At 48.4% G+C, this 20484-nt stretch overlaps 1 protein-coding gene across 1 annotated transcript in view; it reads left to right on the top strand.

Annotated features, from left to right (window-relative positions):
* Positions 1-20209, top strand: part of NCF2 (neutrophil cytosolic factor 2) — a 29444-nt gene extending 9235 nt beyond the window's left edge. The window contains exons 5-15 of the mRNA XM_015419653.1: positions 2306-2413; positions 3795-3854; positions 5527-5570; positions 7278-7419; positions 10469-10531; positions 11029-11107; positions 11959-11984; positions 13203-13354; positions 13440-13551; positions 18139-18301; positions 19869-20209. Coding sequence (XP_015275139.1) covers positions 2306-2413; positions 3795-3854; positions 5527-5570; positions 7278-7419; positions 10469-10531; positions 11029-11107; positions 11959-11984; positions 13203-13354; positions 13440-13551; positions 18139-18301; positions 19869-19978 — 1059 coding nt within the window. The 3' untranslated portion in view covers positions 19979-20209. The remainder of the gene's footprint in view (positions 1-2305; positions 2414-3794; positions 3855-5526; positions 5571-7277; positions 7420-10468; positions 10532-11028; positions 11108-11958; positions 11985-13202; positions 13355-13439; positions 13552-18138; positions 18302-19868) is intronic.
* The last annotated feature ends 275 nt before the right edge of the window (positions 20210-20484 follow it).

Below are 20484 nucleotides of genomic sequence, written 5' to 3'. Positions count from 1 at the left end.
TGCGAATCGGGCTGGCCAGGACGTAGTCTCTGAATGAGTTGACCACACCATGAAGCTCAGTGTTGACATAAGAGAAGGAAGTGCCTCGGAGCACATGCAGAGTGCCTTACCTTCGCCTCCCCATGGGTGGGGCAGCCCCCGCTGGAAGTCGCACGAGTGGGCTCCTGGTTAAGCGTCAGTGCCTTGCCGGCGCCACGAGCTGCCCTGGAAGCGAGAGCTGAGCACCAGCCCCGGCTTTGCCGGCTCACGGAAAGGGGGCGCTCGGAGCACGGCGGGCGGGGGAAAGCGGTGACTCGGGCCGGGGCTGAGCTCCGGGCCGCGGCAGCTCCCGGGGGCCGAGGCGAGGAGAACTCGCCAGGTTTGTAGCGGCTGGAGGGATCACCATGCAACAGATAGGGAGGAAGGGGAATGAGAACTAGATCTGGCCGCTGGCTCTCCGGACCCCCCGCTGGGCTCCCCCCGTTTCTCTATCTGGGCTGGAAGTGCCTCCGCTGGGGCCCCAGCCTGCCTGCAACCCATCATGGCTCCCGCCGAGGTAAGGGACCGCTGCCGCGGCTCCGGTCGCCCAAGTCCCCCTCCTGCCGGGCGCTGCCGCTGCGCCAGCCCAACTTCGCCAGCCTCTCCAGCCTCCCCTTGTGGCCCAGCTTTCCACGGGACTCTTCCGCCTCGGACATCATCATTCCCCCCCCAACCCGGCACTGAAGTGAGGGCCAGGCGGCTTGCCGCACGGCCCTCACTGCTCTCCCCCCCCGCGGCAGCGAGGGAGTTTGCAGAGCGTTCCCTGCGCATGCGCAGGGGACGCTCTGTGAGTTTCGGGGGGATTTAAGTATCCCCCCCGATATTTTTTTACAGGTTTAGGATTTTTGTGCACACCTGGGGACTGCCCCAAGTGTGCACAAAAATCTCCCTCCCCCCCAGGTGCCACCGGTGCACGGATTTAGGTATCCGCACACAGGGGGCACAGTTGAGAATTAGATATATAGATATGGAGCAGAGGTCCATCAGTGGCTATTAGCCACAAGGTATAGATAGGGACTCTGGGGCAAGTGATGCTCTGTCTTCTTGGTGCTTGGGGGGGTCAACAGTGGGAGGGCTTCTAATGTCCTGGCCCCACTGGTGGACCTCCTGATGGCACTGGTATTTCTGGCCTCTGTGTGACACAGAGTGTTGGACTGGATGGGCCTTTGGCATCTCTTATGTTCTTATGTTCTTAAGATAGAATAGGGTGAAATAAAGGGTCAGATCCAGCAGTGCATGAGAGGAAGTGAATGTGGACCTGGTGCAGGTGTGCTTGTGCAAGCAGTAGTACAATGGCTGAAGCAACACACATAGCGCATTGTTATAATTAAGTGCAAGTGAATGTGCAACATATGGTGCACATGATTTCATTTAATTTGGTTCTGCATTTGTATCAGAAGAATTACCTTGTGGACATGCGAAAAAGATAGTGGGGATACAGTAACTTTTACACAGCGCGAGTAGACAGCGAGGAACAATTTTAGTGCTTCAGCTTACACAAAGAGTGTTGTGCACCCAGAAGTCTTCTATGGGTGTCCAACCCATAGCCTGAAATCAGACTGAGTTACAGTGCCTATGTTAGTGTTCATCTCTCAGAGTTCAAACATGCCAGATAAAACCTCTCGTTCCACTAAAGCTGACAAACTCGAGCTGGAGACTGGTGGGTTGGGTCTCCTAGAGAAAATGGCTCCTTTGGAAGGTAGACTCCTTGGCATTGTACCCCGCCCTCTCCAGGTTCCACCCCCAAATCTCCAGGAATTTCCCAACCTGGCAATCCTATCTTGTACCCAGAAAATGAAAATTACATAGAAAACAGGTTAAACCCCTGAAACTCTGGGTCACACCTGGAGGGAGACCTGGCAATCCTAACAACTGTAGCAAAGGGAGAGTCAGGACATGGAATTTGTTGTGTCAGGGGGAGAAAAGCTGTCCATGTTGAAATCTCTTCTAGGTACCTATGAAAATTACAACAGGGGGCCATCCTCTTTTGTATTTCGGTGAGATAGAGATATGGTCAGCACTGATGTGAAGTAAGAGCCCTTCATCATCTGAAGATTTTGCAGCCACATGATGTGTTACATTTCTTGAAGCATTTTGGAAGAAGTAGAATAGGGTTTTCTTTCGTAGTAGTGCCAAAAAACAAAGGGGTTAAATGCAGGATTTAAACTAGTAAGTATGGAAAATGAAAATACTATGCACAAAGATTATTCGTGCAAGCGCTGTGTTTAGCAGCTCGCCTGAAAAATAATAGTGATTGATTTTGTGCGTGTGTGTGTTTAATGTGCAGAAGCAAAGACTTTTTGAGCCCATCACAATTCCTGAAGGGAAGCTGTTTCGGCCCAATGAAAAGCAAGTGGCACAGCTGGAAAAGAAAGATTACTTGGGGAAAGCCACGGTAGGAAGTCAATTTGCAATAGAAGGAGAATTAACAAGCTGGGGCCGTGCCCCCACACTTAACAACCATGCTGCCAGAAACCCTTTTTAAAACTATTTTTTTGTGTATTAATTCTGAATTAATGAGTGAATTTCACCTGAAATTAATTAGAAAAACACACAAACCCTTTTCACTTGGCTCAAATCAGAACTGTGTTTCCAGCTGGCCAGAAGCAGACTGGTACAGCCTGCTCGTCCCAAAAAGCTGTGTGATGCACAGAAATCAGCAAATATGGCTTTTCACAGCAGGGAAGCAAGCACGGGCACCTTCCAATTACCACCAAACGTCCTTGTTGTGAAAGGCTTGGCTATCGAGCGTGGTTGAAAAGTTGCTGACCCTAGCCAGAAACATAAATCTGCTTATTAAAATATCATTCCTTCTGTCACTGCTTATGAAATATAAGAAAAAGTCACATGAATTCCACATTTGCAGAGAAGATTCACAATAGGCTTCAGTTGAAGTAGGGTGCATTTAATTTTGGAAATCTTAATGTTGTTGTTGGATGAAGCAAAAGAAGGGAAATGAACAGGCAGAGATGAAGATGGAAAAGAAGGTAAATGGCCCGCCATCATTTGGTCTGTGGTCTCAGCAGGGGTCATTTTGTAGAAAAAGAAGTGCAGCTCATTAGCATAGCTCATTTGCATATGCCACACCCCCTGACATCACCAGAAGTGTGTCAGAAGGCAACACCCACTACTCAGGCTCCACTGGACTGTTTTGGATTGCTATTGGGGGGGGGGGAACATGCAGATCTGTCCTCGCAGAGGAGGGAGAGCTTGTACCTGAATAAAACTTGGTCTTAAAGGTGCCACTGGAATGTTTTGGGCTGGGGGGCTGGGGGGGCTCTGCAACTTACCTGGCTGCTTCTTGCTCTGACTGAGGGCTGCTGGGAGCAGGGGGTGGGGCTTGTTGCATGTGCCCGCCCCCTGGGCTCTTTACTGCCGGAGCTCCGCTCCTGTGCGCTCCTGTAGGAAATGATCCCTGGGTCTCAGTCATAAATCCAAGTGCTGTTGAAGGCAATAGAACTGTTGGCTTTGCCATTAAGACAGCGGCTAGTACTTTTCATTTGAGGTGTTTTCAAACTGGGATTCACTGAACAAAATTAAAGATAAAGTAACAATGATTTGAAACAGCCACCGTGTAGACATGTTACTCCCTGGTTGGGGCCTCCAACTTGAATCAGCGACCTTATTCTTTGTGTTCACTTAGCACCCAAAACATAGCAATTTAGTTGTTGTTTTCAGGAGTGAGATTAATGTAAATGGTCTGTGGGAAGCCAGAAGAAGAGAGAATACCATCTTTGATTTACCAGAGGCAATAATGTTCTTCCATTCACCTCCAGGTTGTGGCATCTGTAGTTGACAAGGATGAATTTTCAGGCTTCGCTCCCCTGCAGCCACAGGTAGGATCAATCTACTTCTTACCAGCCAGCCACTTGCTTGGTTAATGATTCCACATCTCAGTGGGCACAAAATTGGCTTCCAATGACCAACCCAGAATCCCATGCTCACCTCCGCTTTTATTGACTTCTCTACTTCTTGTGAGCTGCGGTGGCTCAAGTGGTTAAGACGCTGAACTGCAGGCTGTGGAAGGTCAGTAGTTCAGCAGTTCGAGACCTGGGTGCCGCGTGACGGAGTGAGCTCCCATCTCTAGTTCCAGCTTCTGCCAACCTAGCAGTTCGAAAGCAAGAAATTGCAAGTAGATAAACAGGTACCACTTCGGTGGGAAGGTAACAGCGTTCCGTGTGCCTTGGTGTTTAGTCATGCCGGCCACATGACCACGGAAATGTCTTCGGACAGCGCTGGCTCTTCGGCTTTGAAACGGAGATGAGCACCGCAACCCTAGAGTCGGATTCGACTGGCTTTCGAGCAAGGGAACCTTTACCTTTACCTACTTCTTAAAGTCTGCTTGCGTCCCTCCTCCCAACGTGGTCTGCTGGCTATGCTGAAGAGTTAATATCTGATAGGACAAGGTGGGCATTGTTATCTAATGCCTGTATTTTCAGGGACCATTGCATAAGGGTAGTGTCATGTTGTTTAAAGAAAAACATTGCCGCTCCTAGCAATACATCAAAAGATAGCTCTAACGTTTCATCAACTAATTTCCTAAATTGGTTGCAGTAGAAAGTGCCGTAAGTCACAGCCGACTAATGGCAACCCCACGGGGTTTTCAAGGCAAGAGGTGTTCAGAGGCGGTTTGCTATCAGCCGCCTCCACATCACAACTGTGGTATTCCTTTGGAGGTCTCCCATCCAATGCTCCCTCGAAGCTGTGAAGTCTTGTGAGCAAAAATTCTACTTTGTGAGCTACTGACATTAAAGTTGTGAGCGAGCGATTTGGCTCCTGCATAAATTAGTTTGCTCTGGAGCCTTCCTTCCTGAACTAAGAAAAAAAATGTGTGAGCTGGAGGCTAAAAAACTGTGAGCTGGCTCACACTAACTCAGCTTAGAGAGAACACTGCTCCCATCCAGGGCTGACTCCGTTTAGCTTCTGCGATCTCATGAGATTGGGCTATCCAGGTCAGGTCCATTTCTTAAATTACTCACTTTAAAACATTTTGATATTATAAAGAGTCTCTGGTTTACTGAAGTAGAGATCCTCTTTGTGTGGGGATGCTCTCTTGCAAAAGTTCCCAGTGGGCATGATACAGCAGCCTTGATGGAGCTCAGGGGGACCAAATCTGTTCTGTATGCGGATGGGAGACCCACTGAAAGCTTTGCAGATGTTGCCTTGAAGTCCACATGGAAAGAAAGGTGAGATGATAAAAGCTAAGCATGGGAAGCATGCAAGCCCTAGAACATCCAACTCCTCTGTATGTCGGCTGAATGCACAGAGGTCGTGCATGGGCACGCGGGCCCCAAACCCCACCTCTGCATGACTGCCAGTTGGTGAGGACACTGACTACGGATGGAGGCTGTGTCCACGAGGATGCTCCCTCCCCATGATCAGAAATATTAGGAAAGCAACATCCCTAATTCTGAATACAAGCAGCTCCTGGGATTAGAAAGGACCAAAGAGCATTGCTGTATGAGGGAGAATCTAACACACACAAAAAATGTATTTGTGTATTTTCAGGCAGCAGAACCACCTCCTAGACCCAAAACACCAGAAATACTCAGGTAAGGTCAATAGACTAGTGTTCCCCCCCCCAAATTAAAAAAGGGAGGGGGATCTCAAAATATGAAATCCGTTTGTTATGTGCAAAACCAGATGTTTGCAGATACCGGCTTGCTGCTCCCCATCCCACCCCCACCCCCCAACATATGATGCTGCCTTAGACCGAGTAAGACCCTGGGTCTGCAAGGGCAAAATTGTCTACTCGGACTGGCAGCAGCTCTCCATGGCTGTAGGCCTTTCACAGCATCTACCACCTGCTCCTTTAACTGGAGATGTTGGGGATTGAACCTGAGACCTTCTGCACATAAATCATATGCTTCACCACTGGGCCTCTCCCAGAATCAGTTGTTTAATACAGGATGTCAACAATGAATTAGTTATAAAATGTGCCCAGAACTCATGGACCTCCGGGCAGATATGCATAAATTCATGAAGCCACTACCTGACGCCTTCATCACCTGCTCAGTGCCCCAGGGATGCAAAAAGGAAAATTGTGTGCTAGAAAGTGTTAGGAAACGGGCTTGAAAACAAGATGGCCGCAATGCAGTGCTCTGATAGAGACTCATGGTGTGCCCTCATTGGGAATCCTGTGTACAGTTCCTGTCCTTGTGCCTCAGAAATGGACATTGAAGTGCCCGGAAAGTGCAAAAGGGGCATTCAAAATGATCATGATAAGAGATTTGTAAAATTATGTATGGTGTGAAGAAAGTGGATGGTGAGAACATTTTCCTTCTCTCATAATACCAGAATTCACAGGCAGCTTATGAAATTGATAGGATGTAGATGCAGGGCAAAGGAAGTACTCCTTCAGTTTAAGTGTGTGGACTCTAATCTGGGAGAACCGGGTTTGATTCCCCACTCCTCCACTTGCACCTGCTGATGTGACCTTGGGTCAGTCACAAGCTCTGGCACAGCTGTCCTTGAAAAAGAGCAGTTTGTGTCAGAGCTCTCTCAGCCCCACCCACCTCACAGGGTGTCTGTTGTGGGGAGGGGAAGGGAAAGGAGTTTGTAAGCCGCTCTGAGACTCCAAGTGAAGGGCGGGGTATAAATCCAATCTCTTCTCTTCTTCTTCTCTTCTTCTTAATTCATTTACATCCCACCTTTCTCCCCAGTGGGGACCCAAAGTGGCCTACATAATTCTCCTGTCCTCCATTTTAACCTCACAACAACCCAGTGAGGTAGGTTAGGCTGAGGAGCATGTGACCAGCCCAATGTCATCCCGCAAGCTTCCGTGGCACGACTGGGGATTTGAGCTCTGGGCACATAGTAGTCTGACACTCTTAACCGTTACACCACACTGGGTGCTTGGCTTGTGGGATTTGCTGCTTCAGCTTTAAAGGTGGATTTGACAGTTACATAGAGGACTGACTGATCAATCCTCTTAGCCACAATGACTAAATGGAATCTCGTCCATGTTCAGAGTCAGTGCCCCTCTGAATACCAGTCCCAATAAAAGGGGGAGGTTTTGACCTGTAGGCCTTCCAGGAGTATCTGAATGGGCCAGTGTGTGAAACTGGATGCTGGGCCAGATGGACCACTGGTCTGAGTGGTGTGGTTGATCTTCTATTCCTATGGGACTTGAGTTAAAGCTCAGCACAGGCTCCACAAGGAGTGTGGGCTTTGTATGAATTGCCCCAGTGGAAGGGAAAGAAGGGGAAGAGAATTAGAGGGAAATAATAATATGCTGTTCGTCGCTTTCTCTCACACAGGGCCTTGCAGGGAGCACCTCACAGAGTCATGTTTGAGTTTATACCAGAGACACCAGAAGAGCTTCAAGTCCTTCCTGGAAACATTGTTTTTGTCTTGAAGAAGGAGAAAGACAATTGGGCCACGGTTGTGTTTAATGGGAAGGTCTGTATGAAGGCCAACAAGGATGACTCTCAAAGGGATGGATATGGCACATGGATATGCACTTGTGCTATTTTAGGGTTGCTTTCTAGTATGCTTGAACTGAATTGTATGCTTCTGGAGTTATCTGTTATACTTATGCTCTGTCCTTCCCCTCAGCAGTTCAGGGCAGAGATTATAAGGACTTTTTCTTTTTTTATGGTGGCCCCAAGGCAAGTCACGTTCAGTGGTGGTTTGTCATGGCTTGTCTCTGCATAGCACCCCTGGACTTCCTTGGTGGTCTCTCATTCAAGAACTAAGTAGGCTGACCCTACTTACCTTCCAAAATAGGGCTAGCATGGGCTATATCCAGGTCAGGGCTACCCTGTTTTATTTCACAGCAACCGAGTCCGGTTCAAGGTATTGACCTGCAAGGCCTTGTCTCGGACTCATGTATCTTTGGGACCACTTCCTCTGGTGTGTCCTCCAAAGAGCTTTACGCTATGCAGAGAACAACTTACTGGTGATCTCCAGCCCAAAAGACATCTGGCTGTCCTCAACCAGAGCCAGGGCTTTCTCAGACCTGGCTTCTACCTGGTGGAACTCTCTGCCAAGTAACATCCACGCCCTGAAGGACCTAATGCAGTTCCGCAGGGCTTGCAAGGCAGAGATGTTCCACCACGCTTTCGACTGAGGACAGTGACAGGCACCCTCTCTTGCTCCCTCTCTACCTCTCCTGCAAGACAGTTACCTAATCTTGAAACTTGACATTTTAGTGCCATTGGAGACTGTTTTAGTTATTTATTGAAATGTCTGAATTGCCTTAATTTATGGGGTTTTTTAAACTGGAGAAGGGCGGTCTATAATTTCAAGTAATAAATATATAGGTCAGGCTGAGACAAAGACTTGTCCAGAGCTGACCCGTCCCTCCCGCCAGCTGAGATTCATTGCTGAGGTGGGATTAAAGGTAAAGGTTCCCTTGCTCGAAAGCCAGTCGAATCCGACTCTAGGGTTGCGGTGCTCATCTCCATTTCAAAGCCGAAGAGCCAGCGCTGTCCGAAGACGTTTCCGTGGTCATGTGGCCGGCATGACTAAACACCAAGGTGCAGGGAACGCTGTTACCTTCCCACCGAAGTGGTACCTATTTATCTACTTGCAATTTCTTGCTTTCGAACTGCTAGGTTGGCAGGAGCTGGAACTAGAGACGGGAGCTCACTCCATTATGCGGCACCCGGGTCTCGAACTGCTGAACTACTGACCTTCTACAGCTTGCAGTTCAGCATCTTAACCACTTGAGCCACCGCAGCTCCAAGGTGGGATTGCTCCCATCTAAATACAACACTTAATTCACCGCATTACACTGGTTCTGTTAAACAGTACATATACTCAGGCCCATAGCCAGGATTCTGTGGCTTAGGAGGCAAATTTTTTCCTGGTGGGGCTGAAGTTCTCAGTACAGAAAAAAACCAGTTAGCTAATAAAAAGCTGTTACCAGCATAGATCTCTAAACTGCAAGCTGTCAACCACTTTAGATAACAGTTCTCAGCTGCTGCAAGTTAATCATGTCTGCCAGCCTAAGCAGCAATTCTGATAACGAGCCGGCAGGTGGGGGTGATGACTTCTATAGTCAAGAAAGCTAACACTTAGGCAGAAAAACTCTCTTAAAGGAGACGAGTTTCTTGACACAGAGTTAGAAGGGATCCTAGAGGTCACCTACTCCAACCCCCTTGCTCAGGGTGGGAATTAGTCAGCTACAGCACCCCACTCTGCTTAAAGGAGCACACACCTTTAAAAAGATTTTTAAAAGCATTTACAGGAGAAATTCTTGTTGGGCTATGCCTTAAAAGCCCCACTGTAGCGACGGGCCTGCATATACTATTACACGGTAGGGAAACGTGTGTGTATATGGGTAGAAAATAAGTAAATGTTGGTGGCATTTTGAGCTCTTCTGCTGCCAGTGTACTGAAGCTTGACTTCAAATGTTGGATGCTTAAACCCACCTCTTGTGGTGTGGGGGTGGGGGGGCAAGAGGCAGATTGTCTTTCACGGAGAATATAGTGTCAGAGCCCACCTGCAGAGCTACCAACAGGATCTCCTGGGTCCAGGACACTGCCTGTGTTCAAGACTCCTGGGTCCCTCACATTAGGTTCACTGGTATCTCCCTGCTTTGAAGCCCTGTCTGCTGGTCGCTAAGATGAGTGAACGTAGCTGAATTGGGAGCATTTATAAGGCAGGGCCAGTCGGGCAGTACGACACCACTTCTTTTGGCCTAATTTTTTAAAATTGCTAGGTTTCCGGATAATTTCCTCCTTCAGCCAGTGCAGGCTGGTGGTATGGAAGCCAGACCTTACCCCGGTCTGAGGAGTCCTGATACAGAGGTGCTCTCCCTGGAGGGCACAGAATCCTTTGACAGAAGAGCCCGCCTCCGTTCAGTGTGCAGAGCTAACATTCCTCCTTCATCCCAAAGATCCTCATGTTAATACAGCCATATTGTGGCTTTGCGTGCTCCCATTCAGGCCTTTATACCAGAGGAAAGCTGGCTGCTTCCTGCTGTACATCAGAAGCATGACAGCAATAAAAGGATCTGTGCTTTGCCTCTTAGTGTAGCATGGAGGGACGAAAGAAAACCACACGCGGAAGAAATGTTGGCACCTCTTCACCTTGTTCTTTTCATACAAGCCATGCTTCTGCTCACATGAGATTTTCAGTGAAGGCCTCTACATGCCGTTAACTTACATTCTAGGACACACACATACACCCCGGATTTTGGGGAGCACAGCAGGCTTGTAATGGGAAGGATGAGGTGGGGAAGTTCCATTCAACAGGCACAACTGTACTTGCAGTGCACAGGATCTGACCCAAAGATGGCAGGACCCCTCCTAGGTTATCTAGACACCCTTTCTATGGGAAAGAGTCTGCATCGGTTTGAGAAGAGAGAAATAAAATGCTTCAGTTATTAACGTGTAGATTAGACTTTCTTCTACCTTGGATTCTTTCCATTGCTGAGTGCACGGACCGGACTTCGCCACTTCTCGTCCAGTGTCTGAATTGTGTTTGTTTTTTTTAAATACAGAAAGGGATCGTACCTTGCAACTACCTGGAGCCAATGGAACTCCAGAACCAGCCTCCAGTCCGGGTAAGGGAACAGTAGCTGTTAGGCTGGAACGAGACTTTATGTATAATGTAGTTCCATCCTCCATAAAGTCTAGGACTACTTACCCAGATCCTGATTTCCCACATAGTATGTTCTGCCATCTGTCAATGACACAGCACAGGAAAATGGCCAATGTTTTAACATTCTCTTTTCTAGATGAGACAGAAAGGAACTATACCCACAGCTTCCTTTCTGGATGGCAGCTGCACATTCCATCTCACTTTGTTCCGACGCTGCTTTTATTTACTAGTCATAGAACACTTCGTTTCTCATTTGTCCTAAGGCCCCATCGAGTAGATCAATGTTCTCAGAAAATTAAGGTTGGAGTATAGTGACTTGCTCAGAGCCTCATGGCCTGTCTAGATTGGAGCTGCGATTGGATCTGGCATCCCCGTGTGGTGTTGTATTTGCAGGGTTTTTTTTCTGAAGTCCCATTACTACACACAGCCGCATTTGTCAACCTGTTTTGTTTGATGCAGGAGGAGAACCAGGCAGACATGGACATTCCAGCTCCACCCAGCATTGCTGCTCCAGAACGTCCTGATAAGCCTTCTTCAGGTCAGTTAACAGTAACACAGGACAAAACCCTTTCTATAAAGCATGCATCTTTCCCCTTAACTCTCTGTAACAAAAAGGTCTAGAGACTTTTTAAAAAATGAAAGCAGGGGGGTAAAGAGGAATAAGTAGGCAGGAGTTATAATGCTCAGGCACACAGTCACAATAGCCATTACCATTTTTTTTAAAAAAAGTTCAGTGGTGACACAGTGAAGTGAATGGTAGCCAGAATGGGCTGATAGAAGGACATTTGAACACTTGTTTGTTGAGTCATGCAGGAAGCAGAACACAGCTGGGCTGTGTGAGAAGGTGCATGTGCGAAAAGCATTTTGCCATACTGTACTGTAAGGACGGGTTACAGTAAAGCAACTTGCTGAGCAACTGCATACAGGTTGGAAAACTGTGTACTGAAAAACGGGCCATGTTCATGACCAGTGAATGAGATACAAGCCAAACCAGCAAGTGTCAAGTATTCCTTCAAGAAGGATACCCACTGGGATTTTTCCCCATGTAAAAACAAAACATTCTACTGCGAGGAAATTGCCACATCAGGGAGATAATTTCTGGCCCAGTATTTCCCTTGCTGTGTTACATTTCTATAGACCGTTTTCCAAAAAGGCGATGGTCCACCTGCAGCCTGATGTAGTATAATCTTTTATAGCTCCTCTCTGCTACCTCTATGGAGAGACCCAGCTCATGGTTTTTTATTGAGGGTGGGGTGGTGATGGCTACCGAAGTGAGGCACATCGCACAGTTTCAGCTACAACCATGCATGGATGTTAAGCCACCTGTTTGCTGATGTGCAATGCCTACTTTATTGTCATCTACTCAGAACTCTCCTGTTTTCTTCACAGGCCAAAGAAGAAGAAGAGCACCTGAGGTAATGACTTCTTTGCACCACTAGGTTTGTGGGGTTTTTTTTTGGAAAGGATAAATGGGTCAGTTAATTTGTACCCTACCGATATGTGTCTTACAGAACTAGAGAACACATTTTGGAGGACAAATCTCCCTCAGCCTGCATCTAAATGTGGCAATCTAGAAACCCAAATCAGTTTAAAGGTCTCAAATTTTATATTTTGAATTCTGAATGAATTTTCAGTTCACCTGCTCCAATCCACACTTCACTTAAGGAACACATTGGGTAGAATGTGCTGTAATAAACCACTGGTGGGACTGGGAAAAGATCTTTTGTAGGTGCCGTTGATCTTGGAGCCCTACCCACATACTTTTAGCCACACCCCTCCTATTTGACTGCACCTCTTCCTTAAACAAAGAGGTAAAAGTAACAGTATATAGTAAAACCACTTCTGAGCATTTGCAGAGTACTTTTCTTTATCCCACATGCTTAGAATCAAAGCTCAAGGGTTTCTTCAGGCACACGGCAGGAACTTCTATGCAGGCCCTGATGCACAATTTTTTTAGAAATTGACCAGTCTGAAATTCTTTTTGAAATACTTAATAAGCCTGTAGTGCTACTTGAGTTCACTGCAGTCACCATTACAAAATGCCAAGCAAATAAAAGCCACTGTGGTATCTAATGCTCAAAGTGCTGAACCAGTGGAAACCTGGACTGAAATCCCCAGTTCGATCATGAAGGCCACTGGATGACTTTGGGCTTGTCATACACTCCCGACCTATCCCACCTCACAGGGTTGTTGCTGGGATAAAATGGGGAGGGAGTAGCTGTTTTTGCCATCCTGAACGCCTCAGGAGGAGGGCAGGATGCAAATGTAAGCTGCTTGTTTTCTACAGGTAACGTTACTGCAAAGACATATGAACACATGAAGCTGCCTTATATTGACTCAGACCCTCAGTCCATCAGACTCCGTATTGTCTACTCAGACTGGCAGCAGCTCTCCAGAGTCTCAGGCTGAAGTCTTTCACATCACCTCCAGCCTGGTCCTTTTAACTGGAGATGCCAGGGATTGAACCTGGGACCATCTGCATGCCAAGCAGAGGCTCTGAGCCATGGCCCCTCCCCACAGGTCCTGCATCCCCTTACACCCCCCCCCCAATGCATACAGCTGTGTCAGAAAGATCTCCCCTGCTGCACTGCCTGTGGCAAGGCTGACCCAGTGTCTTTCATCTCTTCCTGCAGGTCATTAGCTTGGCCGTCCCGACACCCTACATCATCAAAGTCCACTATAAGTACACCGTAGCCTTGCAGGCCAGTCCTGATCTCCTTTACAGCAGCCTCCTGGAGAAAGTCTGCAAGAAGCTGGAGCTTCCACCCCCAAACACAAGGCTAAGGTAAGGAATACTACCCAGCCTTGCCCCTCATCGGCTCAAAGCGTGGGGTGGTTTTGGACTCACTTGTTTTCCCTGTGTTGTTCAGCTACCAGCCTAGAGACAGCCAGGATCTGGTGGCTCTTAGTGAGGACGGCATGAAGGCAGTGTGGAGCCATGCCCAGAACTACCGCTTGACCCTGTGGTGCAGCATCTATCAGGTGGGTAAGGCCTCACCAGGAAAAGGTACACTCTGAAGGGGAAATGCCAGGCATCTACTTTGCAGCCATGGGTGAAAAACCTGTCCATATTACGGAGTTTCCATTTTCAGTAAGTAGCTCATTAGCCTGCTTGTTTATGGACAGAGAAGAATTCCACATGCATTATCACATCAGGTCTGTGCTTCTAGTGCTCTGGGTCAATGGGCTGAAGTCTGCAGGCCTCTTCTGCTAGCAGAGGTGCTTCCCTCCAGAGGAAAGCACTTCTCCCTGATACAAGGAGTCCATCCCTTCTGTCAGGGGGAAGCACCCTCTACTGGAGGACAGGGACTATCTCAGTGCTTCTGCGGCCCTGGGCAAAAATTCAGGATGGGCTACCAGAATCAGTGCCAGCCCCCACCAGGGCCAAGCAAGGGATGGCCCCTCTCTGTGTAGGAGCCACCGAAGAAGACGGCTGCCTGAGTCCCAGATGGGGCAGGCACAAGTGGTGGCAGGCAGTGTTCCCTCTAAGCTGAGTTAGTATGAGCTAGCTCACCGTTTTTTAGCCTCCAGCTCACCCAATTTGTCTTAGCTCAGGAAGGATGGCTCCAGAGCAAACTAATTTATGTGGTAGCCAAATCGCTAGCTCAAAACTTTAATGCCAGCAGCTCACAAAGTAGAATTTTTGCTCACAGGGCTTCACAGCTTAGAGGGAACATTGGTGGTAGGAATCTGCTCTTCTTCTCCACCCCACCCTTTTTTGGGGGGGGGCCTAGGGAATATGGGTGGTCCTCCCCGCAAGGGCCCCAGAGCACCTGCCCCTGCCAGAGGAAAGCTCCTCAACTAACAGAACGGAACCATCGGCTCCAACCCAACAATCACGCAGGGGTGGATTTTTGAAAAGGGCCAAAGTGCTTGTTAATGTCATACAAATGTAATTCCATTTATAACTTATTTAAGTACACCATTCTAAAGGCATTTAGGTTTTCGCTTTTTTGTATTGGTGCCTTCTAGCTTACTTTTTTAAGCATATATATTTTTTAAGCATATTTTCCCAATACAAGCCTGTTCTTTACCAAGGTAACATATGGAGAGATTCCCTGCAAATCAGCTGCAAATATTTTATTACTGAACTTGCTGAGCCATCATAGTGGTAGAGTTATATTTGAAAATACCCAGACTTGATCTTAGGGAACCACAATCAATAAGGGGGGGGGGGCAATATGGAAATCAGACACAGAATGAGGGAAGAGGTGCTGGTGACATCCTGCCTTCCTGCATTGTCTCCCCCAACTGAAAACAGCCCAGCCCAAGCTGTTTTTGGACAAGCAGGGAGAAAAAGACAGGAACACTGTATGTATGCCCTTCCCACAAAGCTGAAATCATCCTGGAGGGGCCAGGGAAACACTCTGGGGGAAGGAAGAGTTAAAAATCCCCCTTCCTGGATGCCAGAGCCCCGGTTCCACACCAGGCTTCCTTGCTGCTGCTCTGCAATTAAACTACACAGCAGCCAATCCAATTGCAACCCCCATCATGTGGCGCTTAGCCCTTAGCAGGACGCATACAAACAAAATGTCTTCTCTCCCCCCTATTCCTCCTGCCACCATGGTGCCCCCTAAAATAAACCCCACAGTTATCAAATTTCAGGTGGGCCATTCAAGAGAAAGCATATAGATGTGCCCAGTGCACGTTTTTTCCTTCCAGGGCTCTCCCTCCTCCACCCTTATCACAGCCTGACTTGGAAAGCCCCTTCTGTTTCAGAGGCGGTTTGCCATGGAGCCGAGGGGGAAAGGGCTGCTGTATGACAAGCCAGCCCGTTCTTGATGCTTTAGGGTGCTCGGAACGGAGTTGCACGGTTGGATCCCAGCCTGTCAGAAAATACGTTTGCTTGTTTTGTAAAGCATAGGATTTGCACTGGCATTTCAGGGCGCAAGACAGGAGCAGGCCTGAATACCAAGGTTTACAAAGTCACTGCCCAAAGTGACTAAGCACATTCCCCGGTTTCTTTTAGGAAGAAGTCCAAGTATCTTGCCTTTATTAATGGCTCTATTTAAAGAGGATCCTATCAGCTGAAGATTACCAAGAAAACTGGCTTCCACCGGTCTGGCCCGTGCATTCAAAGACACTGCCTGACCGAGGGGTGGGGCTGCTCTTTGGCAATTATGGCCATAACAAGGGGGGACCCGCGATACTCGCGGGGGGGCAGTCTCTCTCTTTCCCCTGTTCTCTCTCTTCCCCCCAGTCTCTCTCTCTGTCTCTCTCTCCCCCCTTCTCTCTCTTCCCCCCCAGTGTCTCCCCCCTTCTCTCTCATCCCCCCGTCTCTCCCCCCCCTTTGCCCCACAGCCTCTCCCCCCCCTTCTCTCTCTTTGCCCCACAGTCTCTCTGCGAGGCTCCTTAGCAGCGGCGGCGTTCTCCCCCCTAGCCGCGGCGGCAGCGGCGGCGAGGCTCCTTAGCGGCGGTGGCTGTGGGTTCCCCCCTTCACCCCCTGGCCCTGATGTTTCCCGGCCGCCCGCCTGGCTGGCTCCGAGGCGGCAGCGGCGAGACTCCTTAGGCTCCCTCACCACTCGGCTCCCCCTTGCTGCTCGCCGCTTCCCTTTCAAGCAGCGGCGGCAGCCTCGGTTGCCAAGCGTTCCGTGCGCATGCGCACGGAACGGTCTTGCACTTTCGGGGGGATTTAAACATCCCCCCGAATTTTTTTTCAAGGTTTAGCATTTTTGTGCACACGTGGGGACTGGCCCACGTGTGCACAAACCTCCCCCTCCCCCCCAAGTGCCCCCGGAGCGCTGATTTAGCGATTCGCACTCACGGGGGCAACTTGGCTATTAGATATATAGATACTGTTCTAATGGCTGGACTGTTTTCCTGGTCTCTAATGAAGGGTTTATTTATTTATTTTTATTATCAAATTTGTACCCCACCGTCCCCGCAAAGCAGGCTCAGGGCGGCTTCTGAGTTTTCTACCTTGGAAACAAGCTGGTGGGCACATGCTATTATTGCACTCTTTAAATAGCTAAAAAAAAACCATTTAAACCGACTGCACTACACATACTTGTAAGGTTTGGGCTGCCTTGCACCGACTCGTGCTCTCCTCCCTCTCCAAGACTGGGCCTGGTTAGATTACGATCCGGCAGAGAATGAACAGCATATAGCAGAGTTAAGCTTAGCATAATTATCAAAGGAATCCTACGCTCACTGAAATCAATGGGCTTTAAACTAGAGTAATTTCACAGGGTTGTACTGGCCACCTGTGGCACCTGGACACTATTCCAGAGGGGTGATGCTGCCGCATGGTCATTTAAACTAACCACCTTTCATTCTAGCATTAAGTGCCTGTGACAGAGCGGGCTCCAGTCCCTGAAAGCTTATGCTAGAATGAAAAACGTGGCCAGGGGGCCACAAGACTGCCATTGGTAAATGTGAAAGTACAACAACACCTGTCTCCCGCTCTGCGGGAGCTGTCAATCGGCTCAGTTGTCAATCGGCTCAGTTGTCGCACTTCCCTTTTCACACACGGCTTCATGCCTCTTCCCCTTGAGGTAGATCCCAAGGCGAGACTGCAGAAGCAAGAGCGGGTGGTGTGCAGACAACAAATGTATTAGTAGATTTGCACTGCTGTAGCGTAGATTCATTCAGAAGGGTGGCAGGGGAATTTCAAAGAAACAGAACTTTCCCCTCCTGGCTAACTCTGGCCTGTGCTCTTGAATTGGCCTTTTTGTTTCAAACCTTGCCGAAGACACAATTTTTGTGGTTCTAGCTCCCAAATGCCAAACTTATGTACCATATGAAACAAAAGGCTTGTGAATCCGCTGCACCTGCTGAACTCCCCTCCCATCAGCCTAAGCTGGGGAACTGGAGGGCGGGAATCGTACTGGCTGCGTCTCTGTTGGCTGTGACTGAAAGATCTAATCACAATCACTCCCAGTACAGCAGGACTCCCTGCACTCTGATGATACAGTGACTCATGCAGAGACTTGGCAGGTGACCTCCCCTCCCCATGGCAGGTAATTCTTACACATTAAAAAAACAGTTCTGGGATGCAAGATTTTAGTCCAGAAGGGGGGGGAAGCACACAATTGCAAGTAGATAAATAGGTACCACTTTGGTGGGAAGGTAACAGCATTCCGTGCGCCTTGGTGTTTAGTCACGCCGGCCACATGACCACGGAAACGTCTTCGGACAGCGCTGGCTCTTCGGCTTGGAAACGGAGATGAGCACCGCAACCCTAGAGTGGGACTCGACTGGCTTTCGAGCAAGGGAAACCTTTACCTTTTTAAGCCAAGGTTTTCCAAACAGATTTTGCCCACTCCCTCTACAGCTCAGGAAACTCAGTGATCTCCAGCCACGAACATGACGACATGGAAACAAAAGGAGAGTCGGGAAGGGGCCTCTGTGTTCCTGAGGGAGGCTCAGGATACCGGCACCAAGAACAAGCGGCTTTTCATTCCCACGGGTGACGAATTCCATGTCCGGCTGTCAGAAGGGCATCACCTGAGATATTATTTCCAGCAGCCTAAATCAGCCGGAATAAACACAAACGCCTTTTTAAAATTTTTGTGCTGCTCATTAAGACAAAGGTGAGAGAGACTTAAATCTGGCTGTTTCCTATGTCAGGCAGATGAAGATACCCCAAGCGCGGAAGACGGAAAGGAATTCCAGCAGGAAACACCAACACAGATGGAAGCAAACCAGGTTGTAGCACGATACAGTTATGAAGCCAAACAGCCAGAGGACCTGGCGTTCCAGAAGGGAGACGTCATACTTGTCCTTTCTAAAGGTAAGCAAATCCCAAACAACAAGGTGTTTCTTATCAGCCGCACACATAAAGCACACATGGAAGGCTTCTATGAATTCCCCTTCCTCAGACCTTTTACTCCATTTTAGCAACCTTCAGTCGAGGTTGTCGGTCTTCCCCGAAATACTGCTTGTGAACAGTGTCAAATGAATCAAACAGCTCCACCTACAGGGGGTTAAGAAACATTCAAGTATACTAGTGACTAAACTCTTTTGCTTAACCAAGTAAAGTCAGAAAGTGCAACATTATGGGCCAAATTTAAGTACTTAGCCACCACTTGTATTACGCATATCGACACACACACTCTGCTGAGGACAGCAAGAATCCTCCAAGAAGTTGGTGCTTCCTTCTCTTTTCCAAGGCTGGCTCTCTTAACCGCCTTGCAGTCGCACCTCCCAACGCTTTCTTGGTCACCTTCATCCATCGTTTCCTCGTTACCAACAACCATGGATGCTGTGTGCGTGCCCACACCTCTCTCCCATTCTGGGTTTCTGCCTCCGCTTTGTCAGCTCCCAAACACCAATGGCCAGATGGAAATCCTACTTGCCTCCTTCAAGGCTTTGAGCACCAGCTGGCATCTGCGCCCCCTGGCTCTGTCCCCTCACCCACCCGCTGGGGTTTCAGATTGGTGCCTTCCTTCATGCCGCAGGTTCAGAGCAGGAGGACAGATGGAGGGAGGGGCAGGAGGCTCATCTTTTCCAGAGCCTCAAAGGTTTTTCTGAAAGGCACCACCCACCCATGAGGCTCATGTTACAGGAAGACAAGGGCCTCCGAGCTGCCTGTGAGCCAACCCTGCCTTCGCTGTAATGCTCATACCCCACCTTTTTGCAGCCAGGCGGTTAAAACTGACTGGCTGTGATGCGGGTGCACAGGCAATGCCCGGGGGCCATAAAGAGCCCCCGAGTTTGCACACCGGGTCTACTCAGCCTAATGTGGTATCCTCAAAGAGACTAAATCTTCTCTTTAGAATAACCTGGCCCTGTTTGAAGCCGGAGCAAAGTCAATGGATTGTGCTGTTAGTCTTGCCTTTCCCTTTTTAAAGAAAACCCTTTTCTGAGTCCCTCAGCAATCTATTTCCCTGCCGAGCAATACATCTCTCAGTTATTTTTTTTTGGTGCCAGTGTAGCGCTGGTCTTCACTAAATGCACGGTCACTGTTGCTTGTACTCTATGAATATGAAGAGCTGCACAGCCAAACTGCTCCCTTGCTCTGCCCAATTCTTGTCACCACTCCTGAGGGTCAAAATAACCAAAACGAGGAGTGGCCAGATGCAAAGGGCCCCTTGTAGCTCAAGCAGCTGCAGAGCAGGGAGAGTTTCTGGCAGGTGTGAGAGGCTGTCCCTGGCAAAATCCCACTGCTGCATAACCTTGAAAGGTATAGACCCCCCCCCCATCCTGCTTTGCCTGGGGTCATTTTAAGACTTGTAGGTGCTCCTGTTTCTAATCCAGCAAGGGGTGTCTGGCGCCCCACAGCACAACTTGTTCCTGATGCTCGGCATTAGTGGATTATGTTTTGTTACTTCAACAGACATTGATGTTTTATATTCTAGTGAATGACGACTGGTTGGAAGGCCAGTGCAATGGGAAAGTGGGCATTTTCCCCAAAGCCTTTACTGAAGAGCGCAGCAGCCAACCTCTTGAAACTATTTCTGAAGCATAAAACAAGCTACAGGAAACCCCGAGAGGGAGCCAGCTGAGTCCCTCTGCTCTTCTCCCTGCTCCCTGCACTGAAGACACAAAGTCTGTCTGAGCTGAAACCGCTGGGAAGATATATTTATTTCGATGGGCATTGGCTGAAACCGTTCCCTGGCTCTAATCATCATACACGACTGGGCTTCAGAATTTAGGCGCTCTTTTCACTCATTTCCATCTCTGGAATAGAGATGTGAAGGCCCGGAAAAAAAACGGAAAAATTCGGGAAAAAACCGTTTTTTCCCTGAAGCTTTTTTGTTTTTTCCCAAAAAATTGGAAAAATTGAAAAAAGAAAAGAAAAAAAATTGATTATGGAACATTGTATTTTAACATGATGAATAAAATATTTTAAGACAAGGTGTTCAAATATTTTCCAAATCATTTCTAATATATATATGTATATATGGTATCAGATTGATCTAATTTCTGTGCACTGAGGACAAGCAAGTCCTAAGTTACAAACTGAACTCTCCA

Source organism: Gekko japonicus, unplaced genomic scaffold (genome assembly GCF_001447785.1).
Source record: "Gekko japonicus isolate JY-2015 unplaced genomic scaffold, Gekko_japonicus_V1.1 scaffold1248, whole genome shotgun sequence".
NCBI classification, from domain to species: Eukaryota; Metazoa; Chordata; class Lepidosauria; order Squamata; family Gekkonidae; genus Gekko; species Gekko japonicus.
The sequence above is the reverse complement of the archived record's forward strand: the minus strand, read 5'-3'. Positions and strand labels throughout refer to the sequence as shown.